General features: G+C 37.9%; 2 protein-coding genes across 3 annotated transcripts in view; one reads left to right on the top strand and one right to left on the bottom strand.

Annotated features, from left to right (window-relative positions):
- Positions 1-8,547, top strand: part of LOC140239484 (uncharacterized) — a 96,047-nt gene extending 87,500 nt beyond the window's left edge. For both annotated transcript variants that reach the window (XM_072319318.1, XM_072319319.1), the window contains 2 exons: positions 3,402-3,623; positions 4,432-8,547. In XM_072319318.1, coding sequence (XP_072175419.1) covers positions 3,402-3,623; positions 4,432-4,872 — 663 coding nt within the window. In that variant the 3' untranslated portion in view covers positions 4,873-8,547. The remainder of the gene's footprint in view (positions 1-3,401; positions 3,624-4,431) is intronic.
- A 4,122-nt stretch (positions 8,548-12,669) lies between these two features.
- Positions 12,670-14,880, bottom strand: LOC140239997 (alpha-N-acetylgalactosamine-specific lectin-like). The gene is made up of 2 exons (XM_072319805.1): positions 14,602-14,880; positions 12,670-12,979 (listed from the first exon to the last, which is right to left on the bottom strand). Exons 1-2 carry the CDS (start codon positions 14,854-14,856, stop codon positions 12,740-12,742), a joined length of 495 nt encoding a protein of 164 aa, XP_072175906.1. The 5' UTR covers positions 14,857-14,880; the 3' UTR covers positions 12,670-12,739.
- Between the last annotated feature and the right edge of the window lie 2,066 nt (positions 14,881-16,946).

A 16,946-nucleotide genomic window follows, 5' to 3' on the forward strand; every position in this document is an offset into this window, starting at 1 on the left:
GGGGGGTGGTTAGGGATAGGCCATTTTAGAGGATTAGCAGTAATCATCTTCTCATCATTGCAAGGGTCCTGATCGATTCCTACTCAGCAGCAGCAGTAGAGAGCGACAATATAGCCGCAACTGAAGTGTAAACGAAATTCGACTATCGATGAGTAGAACGCATGCGTTCTTTTGAAAACAGAGTATGCGATATTTAAAAACGGCACACGTGCCGTGTCCTCATGGTCTTATTGGTTGTAGGATGGCCAGTCAACCCGTTGTCTCTCATCTATGCTAGCTGTCCCATAATGCAACACACCTCCTGATTTCCGTAAGCAGTGGACTCATTCATTCGATTCAACACGAAACCAAGAACAGAAGCCAACTACATAATGACATGGCGATTGCGAATGGATAAGATCGAAGAACTTGTGAGCTCAAAGTTTATAATATAACGATAATACATGTACTGAAACTTACACAGAGAAGCTAAAGGGGGTTTCAAAAATCTTCCAAAAGATGTTCTGTTTGCTGAAACTGAGCAAGCTAAGTAGCAACATTCTTCTGAAAAGAAAGAGAGGGAAAGGGAGATTATAGTATCAATGTAGACACAGTAAAGTACGATATTTAGGATATGATTTAATTCAAATTCAAATTGTTAAATATTCTTTTTTTTCAACAGAACAATACAAAATAATGTGTGAAATTGAACAAGAATTTTATCGAATTGTACACAGGAAACAACGAATTACAACATGTTCATGTCTATGATCAGTACAAGAAGATAATAATATAATCTTTAATTATGATAATAGTAGCTGTACAATACAAACGATGGTGTTATAACTGTTTGAAAAATCTGATACCCATAGATAACAGACCATTTTCTGTCATATTAAAGGTGTGACAATACAATCAAAAATCTTTACTGAAGGATGAATGTTATAACCCCGATTCCACAGAGATTTTCTCTCATTGGATATTGGATATTTAAAAACGGCACACGTGCCGTGTCCTCATTGTCTTAATGGTTGTAGGATGGCCAGTCAACCTGTTGTCTCTCATCTATGCTAGCTATCCCATAATGCAACACACCTCCTGATTTCCCAAAGCAGTGGGCTCATTCATTCAATTCGACACGAAACCAGGAACAGAAGCCAACTACATAATGACATTATGGCGATTGCGAATGGATAAGATCAAAGAACTTGTGAGCTCAAAGATTATGATATAACGATAATACATGTACTGAAACCTACACAGAGAAGCTAAAGGGAGTTTAAAAAACTGCTAACAGATTTTCTGTTTGCTGAAACTTTTCTGAGCAAGATAAGTAGCAACATTCTTCTGAAAAGAAAGAGAGGGAAAGGGAGATTATATAGTATCAATGAAGACACAGTAAAGTACGATATTAAGGATATGATTTAATTCAAATTCAAATTGTTAGGTATTCATATTTTCAACAGAATAATACAAAATAGTGTGTGAAATTGAACAAGAATTTTATCAAATTGTACACAGGAAACAACGAATAACAACATGTTCATGTCTATGATCAGTACAAGAAGATAATAATCTAATCTTTAATTATGATAATAGTAGCTGTACAATACAAACGATGGTGTTATAACACTGTTTGAAAAATCTGATACCCATAGATAACAGACCAATAACAGACCATTTTCTGTCATGAGGTGTGACAGTACAATAAAAAATCTTTACTGAAGGATGAATGTTATAACCCCGATTCCACAGAGATTTTCTCTCATCGGTCACTCATGGGAAGCTAAGTTTATCGCTTCCGCCACTCACCGAAGTGTACCGAATCGCAGTCGATGAATCCGACCTGTGTCGGTCGACTACTAGGTCAGTGTAAGACGTGTCAGGCGGTGATCCGATGAGGATCACGCGCGACATGTCAGACACACACCTGATAGTTGACTGATCAAGTAGGATTCATCAGACTGCGATCCGATATATTTCGGTGGGTGGTCGGAATCAACAAACTTTGTTTCCGATGAGTGACCGATGAGAATAAATCTCTGTGGAATCGGGGTATATTATTGCTAGATGTTTCCAACAAGTAAAAATTTGCTGTGATGTCATATCATACTCAACTTTCCTGTAGACAATTAAAGTGTAAAAATAAACAATGTCGGAGACATTACGTCGATGTAGGGCAATTTGTCAATCAGTTGCAATGTCGGAGACTGTTTACTGGTATTGTGGTTCATATTTTCCTTCAGAGATATCTACAGACTCCGATGATGACAACATAATTTTCAAAACTTGGCTATTCTTTTTGTTCCCATCCATTTTAATATCTTTATAATATAAGTCAGTCAACAGAAGTAAACGTTATCTTCAAATTGAACCACCGCAATATCAAACAGTGTCTTCGAGGCACACACTATACGTATATTTGAAGCCTGTTATATCATGTCCCCATAAAGGAGAGTCAGTTTTGCAAAGTAACTCCCACCGAGCGCAGGTTTAAGGAATAGTTTACTCGATCAATTCGCCCTAGATTTAATGTAAACGCCTTCATCTGCACGTACTGTACAACATGAGACTTGAGAAAGTCCCATGCAAATAGCTTGTTTATGTTTTTACAATAAACACATTTCTCTGGGGATAATGTTGCATACCCTCCTTTTCTCTTCTGCGTAAAGTCCTTCTTTATTTTTTTGTCGGCTGCCATTGTGGTGTGTTGTCCACGCGTTTATCTAACTGATAACCCTCTGCTACTTCCTTTAAATCTGATATGGTGGCGCTCTACTGGCTTACTTGGTGCAAAAAAATACAGGAGCGAAACTTTGTGGTCACTTACTCGCCTTATGACACTGGCTCATGAACGAATGATCCTTCCGTTTTTGACCTGTTTTAGTCGAAAGGAAGAAAGAAGTTGGAATGTGTTATCTAGTGGATGAAGTGCAGTGACCTGCTATTTTCAGGACAAACTCAGCTCATTTTCTTCCTGTTTCCCTCCCTTGTTATTCCTTATGTTGTGGAATATTGTGGTTTCTTTTGTTTTCAAGTCACGTTCATGCTAAAGATTGCTGATGCACATGACTGTGTGCAACGACTGTAGATTAACCACATTCATTCCTTATGTCATGTTGCTCTGTAAATGTTCACCTGCGATTAAAAGATGGAATTCACGAGAATGTTGTACGTGTTCACAAAATTCGCTATCATTTTCTCGTGATGCCGTTTGAAGAACACAATTATTATCTTAAAACTGTTTCCATCAAACATTTCAATTTGGAGTAAGCTTGCAATGCTTGACGCTTGCACCTTCTCTTTGGAAACACAGAAGGTAATGAAATCGATGTTCAGATAGATGTTATTTTTTTAGAGTAGAAGCCAATGATTACATGTTAATTGCCGACCGGGCGTTTTATTTACATCTGTCGTTGCAGGTAAACCGCCCTCTAGCGATGAAAAAGGACGGAATTCAAACCAGGAAGAGGAAGCCCAAGAACTCAAATAAAGGCAGCCAACAGCAGCAGCAAAATGCTCAGGTACGCAACGGCGGCGGTTCTCCCCCAACCTCGGCCAATGAAGGTGCCATAAAGGCTGGTTCCCCGGGCAAGCAACCCTCACCCATCCCGACATCGACTAACTACACCCCTCCAATAAAAGTGAGTCAACGCAATGACCCCTACATTACCCCATTCCTGTACCTCTATACTGATACACCATACTTGTATATCTCAACATTCCATTACTCCTTCTTTTCTGTATCTTTCTCTTCTCCCCTTTCTTTTTTTATCCCTTTCTTCATCTTTTTCATGCTCCATCGATCTCCTCTAACTCCCCAACCGTCTTTGTTTTTCTTGTTTTTCTTTTAGTAATTCTTTCTTCTTCGTCTCCTTCCCCATTTTATCCTTCATAGTACGGTGCGTTTCATAATCATACTGTAGCCAGTACGCGTGTACTTTGGTCCAAGTGCAATGCAGTAGATAATATGGTAGATAAAGCTTTGACGATACTCTGTCAACATCTAATGAAGATACGCGCGTTTAATTGTTTGGTCGCGATACACACACGGTTGTATATACTGTGATAAATCATAAGGGAATTTAATGTTATTGCGGGACGAGTAGTTGGGACGGATTGGACAGTATTACCCCAGGGCCCATGCGACATTGCATGTGGACAGGCCTACATCGTCGGATATGTGTTGTTCCAAGTCATTTAAGGTGGGATGACAGTTTCCACAGTTTGCTACTTTTACAAGATCAAATCAACATGACGGAATTCAAGCTCAAAATGCCAAACCTAAAGATAGTCGGCCTGGTGCCACTTGTGTGCAAATAAATTTGAGAAACAGACGCGGCTGACAAGGTTCTTTGTAATATGGCGCTGCAGCAATCATAGTCATTATAGTCACAGTCTTCAAGTTTAAGGTTTGGATGTTGAGATTATCTTTGACTGTTTCTTTTCCAGGTTGAGCCACAATACCGAATGGGTTTGTCTCCCCCTCCGCCCATCGCCAACCCAGTGACGTCATACATACCAGGCCTGGTCCACCACAGCGGTTGTATCTCGTCTCAGGCCCTGCATCACGCCAGCGGCTACACCAGCCACATCGGGGCTCCGTCCACTCACCTGCCGCACTCCGCGGCGGCCGACCATGCCGTCCACCTGCCTCCGCCTCACCACCACCATCAAAACTCGCCCATCCTTTTGCACAACGGTGCGACCCCGATCAACCCTCTCAATCTCAGCGCCAACCCGAGCGGTGCCGGCGCTGTGCAACCCCACGCGGGCAGCCCCGGCGAGATGGTCAACAACGGCTCGACCTCTCCGCACGTTCTTTTCGGCGGCGTGAATCCATCCCCGCCATCCGCCGTCGCTGTATCCGTCGACAAAGCCAACTCGGAATGAGATCTCTTTTCCAACCGCGGGCTGGAATGGGAGGAGGTGTAGCTGGTGTCCATATTCTACTACGTAGCTACGCAATACAACAAAAGTATTACATCAACTCGTCTAGAGTTGCAATATTTGTATATAATATCCAAAAAAAAAAGAAAAGATGAGCTTATTATGTCACAAACAGTTTCGAAGCATTCACTTTTGAATGCATATTTCGAAAAAAGTGGAAATCAGCATTATATCTTATCAACTCTGATTCACTCACTGTCTTGTTTTCCAGTGAACAAAGCAAAACTTGAGAATCGCTTGATTTCAGCCTTCAGTGCGCGTTCACCTTCAAGTCGTCAACCGAACAAATCTTAGCTAACCATCGGATACATGTGGTTGTTTCTCCAATGATATCTCCGTGATCATAAGCTTTGCATTCACTGTTCATCCATAAGCATGGAGAAATGAAGATAATGATGTCTGAACGTGCCTGGGAGTCTTGGGACAGAAAAAACGACAACAATGTCATGCAATACACTCTCTACAGTTCTCATTAATACGAGCCTTGCCTGAGTTATCTGCTGATTCAGTTGTTGCGTGTGAACACGTTATGTTGCGTGTGAACACAAGCATGTTGAATCCGATGCGGTATTGTGTTACCAGAAACCACGTCATTGTGAAGGGCAGCGATTGGACTGAATCTAGTATGAACGCTTCTGATTGGATCAGTATTAGAAATCATGATTACAGAGTACAAACCGTAATTGCTCTGTAAGCCGAGAGAGGTTGAGAGATGACGACCGAAACAACCAATGCGAATACGGTCAGGCGACCGACAAACTGTGAGAACACTAGGACATGATTTTGTTGTTTCCGGCGGGGATCCTTTTTGCTCTGTGACTTTTACCCCACTGATAATCAAGGGAGGACAGATTTTTAGAACAATCCGGAAGTTGGAGCCAAAAAATTCTCTGACAAATTGGTCAGTACACCATTCGTTTCGCAACTTTACCTTCGTTGTGATACTAGAACTGTGACAAAGTTGAACTGATCAAGAAACCATCAAGCCAGTGTGTTGCCATTTGATGTGACGATAACTTGCCGAAGTGACTGCGTCCAGGTGTTAGGAGACGTAACGTTAAATGAAAAGGATGTTTGTCTCATATAGATCGTGATCGTTGTATGATTATAACTACTGTTACATAATATATTATATCTTGGCAGACAAAATGTTATTTGTTGCTTTGCGATAATGCGTTCGTAGTGAGTGTGAGTTTTGGCATTATTGCGAGACATACTGTTATAAAGAGCAAGACCATTACTATTCAAAGCTTGATTATAATGTGAAAAATCACTACCTTATAGAATCACTTAAGGCCAATTTACCATTAGCTACTAACTTCATTTTGATAATTATGATACAGAGTGTGCGTTGCTCGAACTTTGTATTTTTATGTGATGGGCATTAATAACATTCATCATAGTACCAGCCGTCTGCGTAAAAAGCAAAAAGTAAGACTACAACGACCATCGGAGTATCCATTTAATAGTCTTCCATGTTTTAATTTCTAAACTTAAATTTTAAGTGTCGTAAATCGTTCTCCTTTTGCTTCCACTTTTGTTTGTTTGTTTGTTTGTTTTTATATGACTTAACTTTCCGCCAAAGATTGCAAGTGTATATAAGTTATTGATAGTTATGAATGTAAAATCTGATTGTGATGAAAGACCTGAGAGACACCTGTGGTGTGACTCTGATTTTTTCAGCTGTTCTACACTACCAAGAAATAGTCCTTTGAAAATATGACCCACGTGGACATGACTAATCCAGAGCGTACCGAATTCACTATAACCAACCAAGCAGTGTCACTGGACATTAATACTGACGTGCAGGCATAGTCATTCATTCAGCATTGTGCTTGAGGAAGATACTTTTTATTTTGAGCCTTGAATAGTGATGGTAAGTTTTGAAGATGAGTTCGCGTTTACTCTATAAAAATATGTCAACATCGACTTGTTCGGACATGACTGTAAAATGAAAATTTATTAGTGTTCAGTGTTTTTACTTGCCATACCATTTCATGCCCATATCCTTAAGTGATCTTAGTTTAGACGTGTATATGGATAAAAACCAGTGGCAGCACTAAGCTTGTTCCTTCAGTAAACGTTACTGAATCTGGTTGCTTCTTGCTAGTTACTCGATGGTGCCGATAATCAAATGCTCCATGCACTAGTCAATCAAAACGACGCCCACTGGAGCTCGTATTTTCCCTTCGAACCAGAAGTTAGCAGGACAGCGTACAGGACTTGCCCGTTAAAAGCCATGCTTGTCAATAACAATGATAAGGTGATACAGAAAAGCATTAAGAAAATGAGTGTGCAATACAGATGGGCGGTGTCCTCAACGCAAACATGTCTGTTAGACAGTTTGGGTCTGAAACTGTGGAAACTTTATTCATTATGATTCAGTGAAATAACTCGGCATTATTCAGATGTATGAAAGTTATCTAGCATTTTTTTTTCACTTCCTCATGTGTTTTTCGTTTTCACCGTATGGAATATACTATATATAGGTAGGTCTCTTCTCCTTTCTGTCTAGCTTTAGCTGTGTGCATTTACTTTCATTTCTCCCTATGAATAAGCATGGTCCATGTTTTTGTAGCATGTAGCTGACTGTAAGCATTAGGAACGCATATTAGCGATTTCATGTACATTATAATGATGTAGAATATATTGAAGACGTTTGGGATATGGAAAGTCTTCTGATAGTCATGTAAGCTCGTATATAGCAGAGATAAATGATACTGGTGTGTATGAATTTACCTGTACTTATGACTGAAGTGTTCAATGTAATACTTAATTGTGATACGACAACAAAATGTTTGATAATGCATTAGAAAAGAAAGAGCAAGGGAGGGAGAAAAAACAAACAAACAACACAAATAAAAGATTAAAGAGAATGGGGGGGGGGGGGGCGAGTGAATGACCTGTGTGCTTTTCGTATAAACATTACTCCAGTTTACGTAGATTATCGAGGCCACATTTCGTCGATATTTCTGTGTTATGGCGTGTAATGTATATCCGTACTATAGTACATGAAATTGCTTAATCTTGTACTTGTAAGTCACATCATATTTGATTCAAAGTGGAAAAAGCACATAATTATGTATCGCAGGTTATACTAAAGAGTTCACAAAGTGTTTGTACAGAAAGGTATGGACAAAGAAAGCATTACAGTAACAGTTAGTGAATGTGTATTACCTCATTATACCATATTAGTACCAATCTGTCAGAATCAACCATTTTTGTAGAGCGATTTACTGGATTGATAAATCCTTAATGATTACTCGTAAATACGGTACACTTCATGGCATGATTCTGAAGGAGTTCCTCCTCTCAGAATTAATAGAGAAGAATGTGCCAGAAGGAACCATGAAAGTTTCGTATCGGTTTGTGTCGTCATAATAGCAAGAGAAGACAATTAAAAGAAAATAGTGTGACCTAACTATTGTATAGACGAGCATGAATACGTGATTGTGTACCGATTGCAAGTGTGATTGCAGTTTGATCTGTCTTGTCAATTAGTTGATGTGTTGTTTCGTCTCGTTATTTATGAATCATTACCGTGTCAAAGAGAATATTGATTTGTTAATCTGTGTAAACAGCTCGCCGATCATGTTACAATAAAAAAGTTATGATTAAAAAAAAAGATACTTGGCTTGACTACAGAGTTTCTTTTTATATGGTGGGACGTGTCTTGGGCTTCAAATCTTTTAGCGTTGTGCCATTTACTTTATATGCACTGAGAAGAAAAAAAAATCACGAGCGAACTTACATCCACTCGTGAAAATGCAATTTCATGTAGACATCACAAAGATTCTCATTCCTTTAACATGTCGTGTAACCAGCAGCAGAGTTAGGCGGCTTTGTAGTTAACTGTTTTCTTAATTCTGTTTCGTATCTAAAATTAGATCAACAAATGTATACAGACATCACTCAACTGACAGAAGCCGATGAACCTTTCCTGCGAAGCGAATTGTGTGTGTGTGTGTGTGTGTGTGTGTGTGTGCGTGCGTGCGTGCGTGTGTGTGTGTGTGTGTGTGGGATGTGACACCACTTACTTCCCATTGCTCTAATGTGAATTTGTATGCAAACAGACTATAATACATGTTGGTATTTCCAATTAAATACGATCATTCTTTTGAAAAAGAATGAAGATTGTTGGTATTAACTTGCCTGTGCAGTGCTGTACTGAAGAGTCATGACTCTCTGACATGTGTCGTACGTAGCAGAATTTAATTCAACCACACCGCACACTCACAATCTTGCAGGCATTGCTGTTTCCATGGGTAGAATAAGATTATTGTTGCATATGAGGAAGGCTCTATATGCACCACGATTAAATTATCACACAAGTATAAAATCACATTGTGGGGTACATGTTTACCACTATGGTTACATAATTCACCCCCTCCTTGAAACAAGAACAGCAACAACAAAACCAAACTAAAACATACATGTACATTTTAGGGGAATGATTATCACTGGCCAACGTCCATGACATACCTTGGCACTATGATTGAAGTCAAACCGTGGGATGTAATATTCTAACCAACAATCATACACACTACATCTGTCCTACTGGCTTACGGGAAAATCAACAATAATCACCACTCTTGCGTGTCGCATTGAATTAATGTCCATAGGTACGTGAATGAAATTTGTGCACATTCGACTCATTAGGGTTAATATACATGAACAAACACAATCGTGTTTGCGAGTATATACATAATCATGCTTTATATGTTTACTTTTTTTGTATTACAATGATTTGTTGTAATTGTATTATCTGACAGAATTTGTGATAGTACAAATGAAATTTGATATGAACTGAAATGAAGTTAAGCTTGGCTTTTCAGCATGTCTCCTCCATTTCCTGCAGCTTAAATTTTGATTCAATTTCATCTGCTTTTGTGATGCGTAGTATTATTATTTCACGTATTTTTCTTTGTTACTACGTTGTATTGATATTGTGTTATTTTGTGTATGAAAATGTTTTGCATAGTTGGAAATGAAATAGATGAAATGAAATTAAATGAAATGAAATGAAGCTATGATAATCTTGAAAAACCTGCGCTTGTTTGCCGGGTAAACGCAACGTAGTGGAGTAAAACATTCACTCATGTTACAACTGGAATTTGTCCTACTGACTCACGTCTGTTCACACCGTAGTAATAAAAAACAAAAACAAAATCCAACTACGATGTATATTTTCATTCTATTATTAATCATCAATGATTATATTGACGAACAGTGGTGATGATTTTAATGATTGTGATAATCGTAAATAACGACAAAGATGATGATAACAGCAGTAACAACAATGATGATGGAATTAGGTCAAAGCAATATATAATAAAACAAGATTTAATCTCATCGCTGGGAAGAGATAAGTGATACGCACGATCGGAGGTGGATAAACCATGAACCAAGATACTGATTGAAAGCTCCTTTTTATACCATGTCTTCACTTTCACGGATCGCATCACGGATCATTACGAGATCATCCGTAATGTTTCTGTCATGACTATGTTGACACCGTGAAGTCATCCGGCATGATCCTTGATCTTCCGGAAAAAAAAAAAAAAAAAAAAAAAAAAAACTTGCTTGATTTTTTCATCCTGGACATCAGGGACAAAAATCAGTCCGTATTCTTCCTCGCAACATCGTCTACTCCACATTGTTTATGAATCATGTTTGGCGCTAACAAAAATCGACGAAGCAAGAGGCCAAAATTGAAATAGCGCCATCTCCGGACCACGCTGAAGAAGCTCTTGGTTGGCTGCTAACACAAGGATGCATCGTGTTGGCTCGTTGTCTTGGGTCGTGTAAGACTTCCCCTTGTGTATGGCATAGACCTATGGTTTTCTCGTGTAGGCCTACACTGTTTTTTGTTTTGTTTTTTTACATTCGATTCGCATTAACCGATCTGAAATTTATTTTCTGCATCTCTCCCTCTTTTTGTCTCTTTTTGTAAGAGGTCTAGTTTTAATGTCAACCATGCGAGGAAGATAAAAAAAAAAGAAGAGATATGTTAGACGATTAAAAATATGAAGTAATTTCACACATACTTGTTTTTCATAGTTATCATTTTTGATGAATGGGCAGTGCGTTGTATATTTTTAGTCTTTCATTGTTAAGTCAACAATTCTGTCATATCGCTCCTTTTTTGTCATTTGGTAGAAGCTGTTGTGGTAGTGCTGACTTAAATTGAAATGAAAATTTTTCAACACCAAATCTCTGAACAGTGTACCTGGGTAATTTGTGCTGTGTACTGTGTATAATTATTTGTGGTTTTGGGCAAGATGTTTCCTGGTATAGATTTCTTGTTAAGATACAATGTGCGCTATTCAGTTTGTTTGTTTGTTTGTTTGCTTGTGTGTCTTTTAACCCTAACTAGGCGGGGGTGGGGGGTGCTGATTTCATGCATCATTATGCATGAATTAGCATAATTTAGCATAAATGATTTTTTTTTTTATAGTACTTTAGATTACGTCATAGGCAACGTGTGTGCCAATTTTCGTCGCGATTGGGCGGTCGACGGCTGAGATCTGGGGGGGGGGGGTGGGCCTGGGAGCACCCCCCCCCCCGGCTCTATCATCTACCTATAATAGCCCGGCCTAGTTAGGGTTAAGAGAAGGGTATCCCTTTGTTAGATTATGATTGCTTACAATAAGAAATGAAGATTGCATTGCTTTATTATTTGTATAATGCACAATGTAGATTTTTTCCAGCGTTTTATAATTTTCTCTTAAATGTCATTAATAGTCTCCACACCACTTTAGTCTTGCTTTACCAAGAGGCTCGTTTGAGCCAAGTTAGAAACATTGGGAGTTATGTGTTTCCTTAGTCTTTATTTGAAACTCGAGTGATTTTCAACTGTTCCAAATTCGTGTTCACAAGTATAGTTGTATAAATTCAGTTTTCACTGACACACGCAAGCACACACACACATAAAACACACACACACAACACACACACGCAACACACACACACACACACACACACACACACACGCACACACACTGACACCGACACAGACACATACATAAATTCGAAGGCGTGTCACGATTTTATGAGTGGAAAGGAGATTGATTAGTTTTAATATCCTTCTGCAGGTCTTCGACCTTATAGCATATTGAATAATGGAAAAATCGACATAATTCGTGGAACCAGAAAAAAAAAAAAAGAACAAGAACAGAAGTCCCTATAAGCCCGGAGTATTAAGTGTGAAACTATCATATAGGCCTACCCTTTCCAGTAGCATAATGATTTGGATGTTCTTCATTGGAATTTCTTTCCTAGTCTAGATGTCAATGCTATTTAGTTTCAACTGTCTTTTTTTATTCGGGGGGGGGGGTGGTTATTATAGCCTAGAAGGGTCACAACCCGCTCGACGGGCATTACTCCGAGTATAAGTCTGTATCTGTTTTACCTACCAAATAAAGGGAAACAGAATATCGTGATCGATCAATCGCAATCTAGGTACATTGTACCAGCACAGGTTAATTGGTCCTGAGTGATTATGCAACGTGCTTCTACGGGTGACCGAGTCTCTCACCCATTATCTCAAATGATATTGAATTGTTTTCGGGCGATGAGAAGTAGGCCCTATAGGCGGAAACAAGGTCAAGTGACCTATGATCGATGACAGTAATAACATGTATAATTCTACCATACATAATTAAGTTACCAATACAAATCAAAAACCGCTTCAATGCCGACAATGACATGGATTTTGAAATCAGTGATAGTATCAGAGTATTAGTTCCGTGTTCTCTCTATTCCGATGCCATGTCTATAGGCGCCATGTTCATTACCTTTCCCCTTGTTTTTAAATAGAAGCACAGATGGTTTTCTTACAAATATAAGATTCTTCGCGCGTGCAAGGTGTATCATTCCAATCACGTGTCCCGCCGGATTGTTCGTTGCGGTACCAGAAATGGGCGCAGTCTTCATTGCCTCCGCTATTGTTGGGTTCGCCAGGGATCCAGTTGGTGTAGTCCACCCTGGATCCATCGGACCAGACGAATCTACCTTCCCTGTCTCGGTCATTGAATCCCAGCCAGAACCCCTTTGATCGATGAATATAAGGGTGACAAGAAAAGGAGCTGGATGTGCTGAAGGCGATTGTTACTTTTATGTCTTTATTTACGAATCCACGCGAGGAAACATAACCACATACACGCGCGCCCGAGAGCGCTAAGACATCTCTTTCAACCAAAGAGATTTTTCTCGAATCATTACCTCTATAAAGACCAATTAGGATTTTTATTTTTATTTTCTTTAACAGAGCTTATAGCAAGAAGGCATAGGCTAACTCGGTGTAAGGACGCGTCAAGCTGGTGTGTTCAATGGGAATCAAACAGAACATTTTAGAACATTTTTAAAACATCATCATAAGAGGACTCCTTCCTAATTGACGAAATTTTGAGAAAAGTATTTTGAATAGTGAAACATAAAATGCATTAAGGAACACGAAATTTAGGATATTTCATATATGTCTCAATAGAAATGTATTAATAACCATACTTGGTATAATATACATCATTTGATATTTCAGTGCAACCCTACACATCATAGTATGATCATAGTGTAAACAAGAACTTCCTTATATTACGTTGATTTGAGTTTTGGCGACTTTTATGTATACAGAATCTTGGTTTAGGATCACCATAGCAATTATTTGCGTTCATCCAATGAGTATAAAGACAAATAATATGTATGTATTTTGAATCAATTCGTATGACAGTATGCTCAGCCGTATACATCGTGCTATGCTATCCTCAAAATGTATGTACTGTCTTGGTGTGTCTGATTTGAAGGGAAAAAAAGCAGAAATAAAACCAACCAACCACCCACCCAACCAAACAAAGGAAATACGTTTACAGTGATCCAATGTTGTGATTATAACTCCATTATGGTCACTACTTTGCATATCAAATAGACATAATACGTATGATAAATTAATCAGATACAATGCAAATTATTTTGATATATTGATCGGATTGCGATATATTGATAGTTTTGCAATATAGGGTCTAACCCTATTTTTTTAATTTTAGTTATTTATTTTTTATTTTTTAGCAGAACCTATTTGTCACGGTATAGAGTTTACTGATATACATTTACTATAAAGGAATAACGAAAAATCTGAGTCACTCTCATTTTTTAGCTTAATAAAAGAGCCCTTAGACTAAGTTATCTACCCTAGAAGGCAAAAAAAAAAATCATGTTTAAAAAATGAAATAAAAAAAAATGATGTAATGTTACGGGCATTTTTGAGATCATTTTTTTTTTCTTTAACTCTTTTTACATTTTCTTGACAAACATGATGACGCTGTGCCAACAGAATAATCACGTTTTGTTTTACACAGACATTCCTATCCAGGAGCGAAATCTTTATACATGCACCTATTACAGCACTAGTGCTTATTATTATTATTATTATTATTAGTAGTAGTAGTAGTATTATTATTATTATCATCAGCATTATTATTATTATCATTATTATCAGCATTATCATTATTATTATTATTATTATTATTATTATTATTATTATTATTATTATCATTATTATTATTATAAATGATATTTAAGGCTAACCCAAATTTCAGTAAACTTCACTAAAGAGTTCAGCTAATATTCACTGATCCAATATAATTCCCCTTTTGCTTACGATGGGCAGGGACTTACCCCCCCTGGTGTACGAACAGCTGATCTCCACAGCTGGTACAAGAAGGTATTTTCTCCCTCGCTGTGCACTGAGACCAGGTCTCCGCCGAGGTTTTGGCAGTGGTTCCGCGCAGAAGTCCACGTCTTTACAGCACCGAACATTCGGTAGCAGTCGTTGCCGTACTGCGTCCAGAGACTCTCGCAACACAACTGCGTCGACAAGTGCACTTGAGCGAGTGCCACAATGACTAGGGTAAGGGTAGCTGCTGCATGCATGGTTGTCACTCTAGTCGGCTTCTCGTTTCCACTCCAGATGTATGATCTCTATTTTTTACGTGAATTCTACTGCTGGATGAAGCAGAACATGAAAGGGTTGGAATTTTAAAATGAAAAAAAAAAATTATATTTCTTTTTTTTTAGGTTTTGAGCCTGAAACAACTAACGTGGAACGAGAAACATATATTTGTAGCTCTATATACGTATCCAGCAACAACATTATTCTATTGAATTTCTTCAGTAGATTAAAGAAATCATATTGTAATTATAGTGGCTACTTTTGTATAGCGCACAGATCCACCTTTCGGTACTCATGGCGATATATATATATATATATATATATATATATATATATATATATATAAATATACAATATATATATGTATGTACATGTTCAAACATGACAACAGAGAAGAAAATGGCAAACAACAAACAAACACATACCAGATAAAGAATACAATTGTTTCGAACTTTATAGACTGCAATTATAGTCCTCAGTGTGAGAGGAACAGATACGTTTTAAGTTTGTATTTGAATGTTTCTGTGGATGACAGTTGCCTTAACAGAATAGGTGACTGATTCCACAATTTTGGTCCCATATAACGGAGAAAGCACGATCACCCGATCCATATTTTACTCTGGGTGTTAGGAGTAACAATGCATCTGATAATGAACGTAAACTTCGTGTCGGAGTGTATTTGGGAATAGAGTCACGTATAAGGTATATGGGGGGAAAAGGAATGAACTGAATGATGTACTAATAACAGAATCTGGATTTTTTTTTCTCTACAGGTAACCAATGTAACGAACGGAGAACTTGTTATATGGAATCAAACTTATTAGTAACAGTTAACAACTGAATTTTGCAAACGTTGAAGTTTTGTGATTTTTTTTTTGTGGAAGATGACACAACAACGAATTCGAAAAAAAAAAAAAATCCAACCGAGCAGAAATCAAAGCGTGAATATGTATCTCAGCTGCAGATTTAGACAAATATCTCCTTATGAAAATTAAGTTACGCAACTGATATCTAACATTTCGCTGAATTTGAGTTATATGACTTCGAAATGACATTTCCTGATCAAAATATAACACCTAAATTACGGCAGTTTTGAATGAAGTAATACAAGTGCTACCAATACGGACATGCCATGATTGGTAATCGACTTTATTTTACATATACTTTGAACCCAATAACAAAAGCTCAGATTTATCATGATTCAGTTTAAGGCCGTTGGATGTAAGTCAAATTTTCAGGTTTTGCAAATATGCTTCAAGTTTTGAAATGGCGGATGACAATGAAGACACAGTAAGTTTAAAAGACAAATATAGTTGTATATCATCTACATAACAATGGTTACCAATATAATGCTTGCGAAATACTTTACTGATTGGTTGCATGTGATACAGAGAAAAAAAGCAGAGGGCCTCCAACAGAACTCTGGGGTACACAAGACTTTGTAATAGTCTTATAAGAGGTAAAATCACCAATTCTGACATAATGTGATCGTTCACAAAAGTATGACATAAACCAATCAAGGACGGTTCCCTTGATACCCAAATATCCCACCCTTTGAATCAGAATAGTGCGATTGACTGTGTCGAAAGCTGAGCTCATATCAAGCATGATAAGAGCAGTGATGTTACCACCTTCTAATACCTCAGAACACACTATCTGTCTGTCTGTTAAGTTGACTAACAATGTTTCCACACTTTGACCAGGCTTGTAAGCAGAATGAAATGAATCAGACGATTCATTATCTTGCAGATATGATGGTTGCCAATTGTGAGAAAACGACCTTCTCAAGTAGTTTACTCAAACAGGATAGATCTTAAATTTGGCGGTAATTTTTAGACACTCCTGATTTGTGCCTATGTGTTTATATTATATATAATAATGTATACACTGACAGAGACCCGAGGCGGGCCGAAACTTTTGTTAATAAAAACCTTGTTGGAACTACAAATGGCGTACTCGAGACTCCTTCTTCTTATTAATAATAATATTCGAAGTCCAACACGTGGAAAATTCCAAGACGACCATATAATATATATATATATATATATATATATATATATGTATATATTAT

This window comes from Diadema setosum, chromosome 16, assembly GCF_964275005.1.
Source record: "Diadema setosum chromosome 16, eeDiaSeto1, whole genome shotgun sequence".
NCBI lineage: Eukaryota > Metazoa > Echinodermata > Echinoidea > Diadematoida > Diadematidae > Diadema > Diadema setosum.

Coding starts and splice junctions, on each gene's coding strand:
- LOC140239997 (XM_072319805.1), bottom strand. CDS start 14,856: ATGCATGCAGCAGCTACCCTTACCCTAGTCATTGTGGCACTCGCTCAA. Junction 12,980..14,601: donor CTGTTCGTACACCAGGGGGG/GTAAGTCCCTGC, acceptor CATCGATCAAAG/GGGTTCTGGCTGGGATTCAA.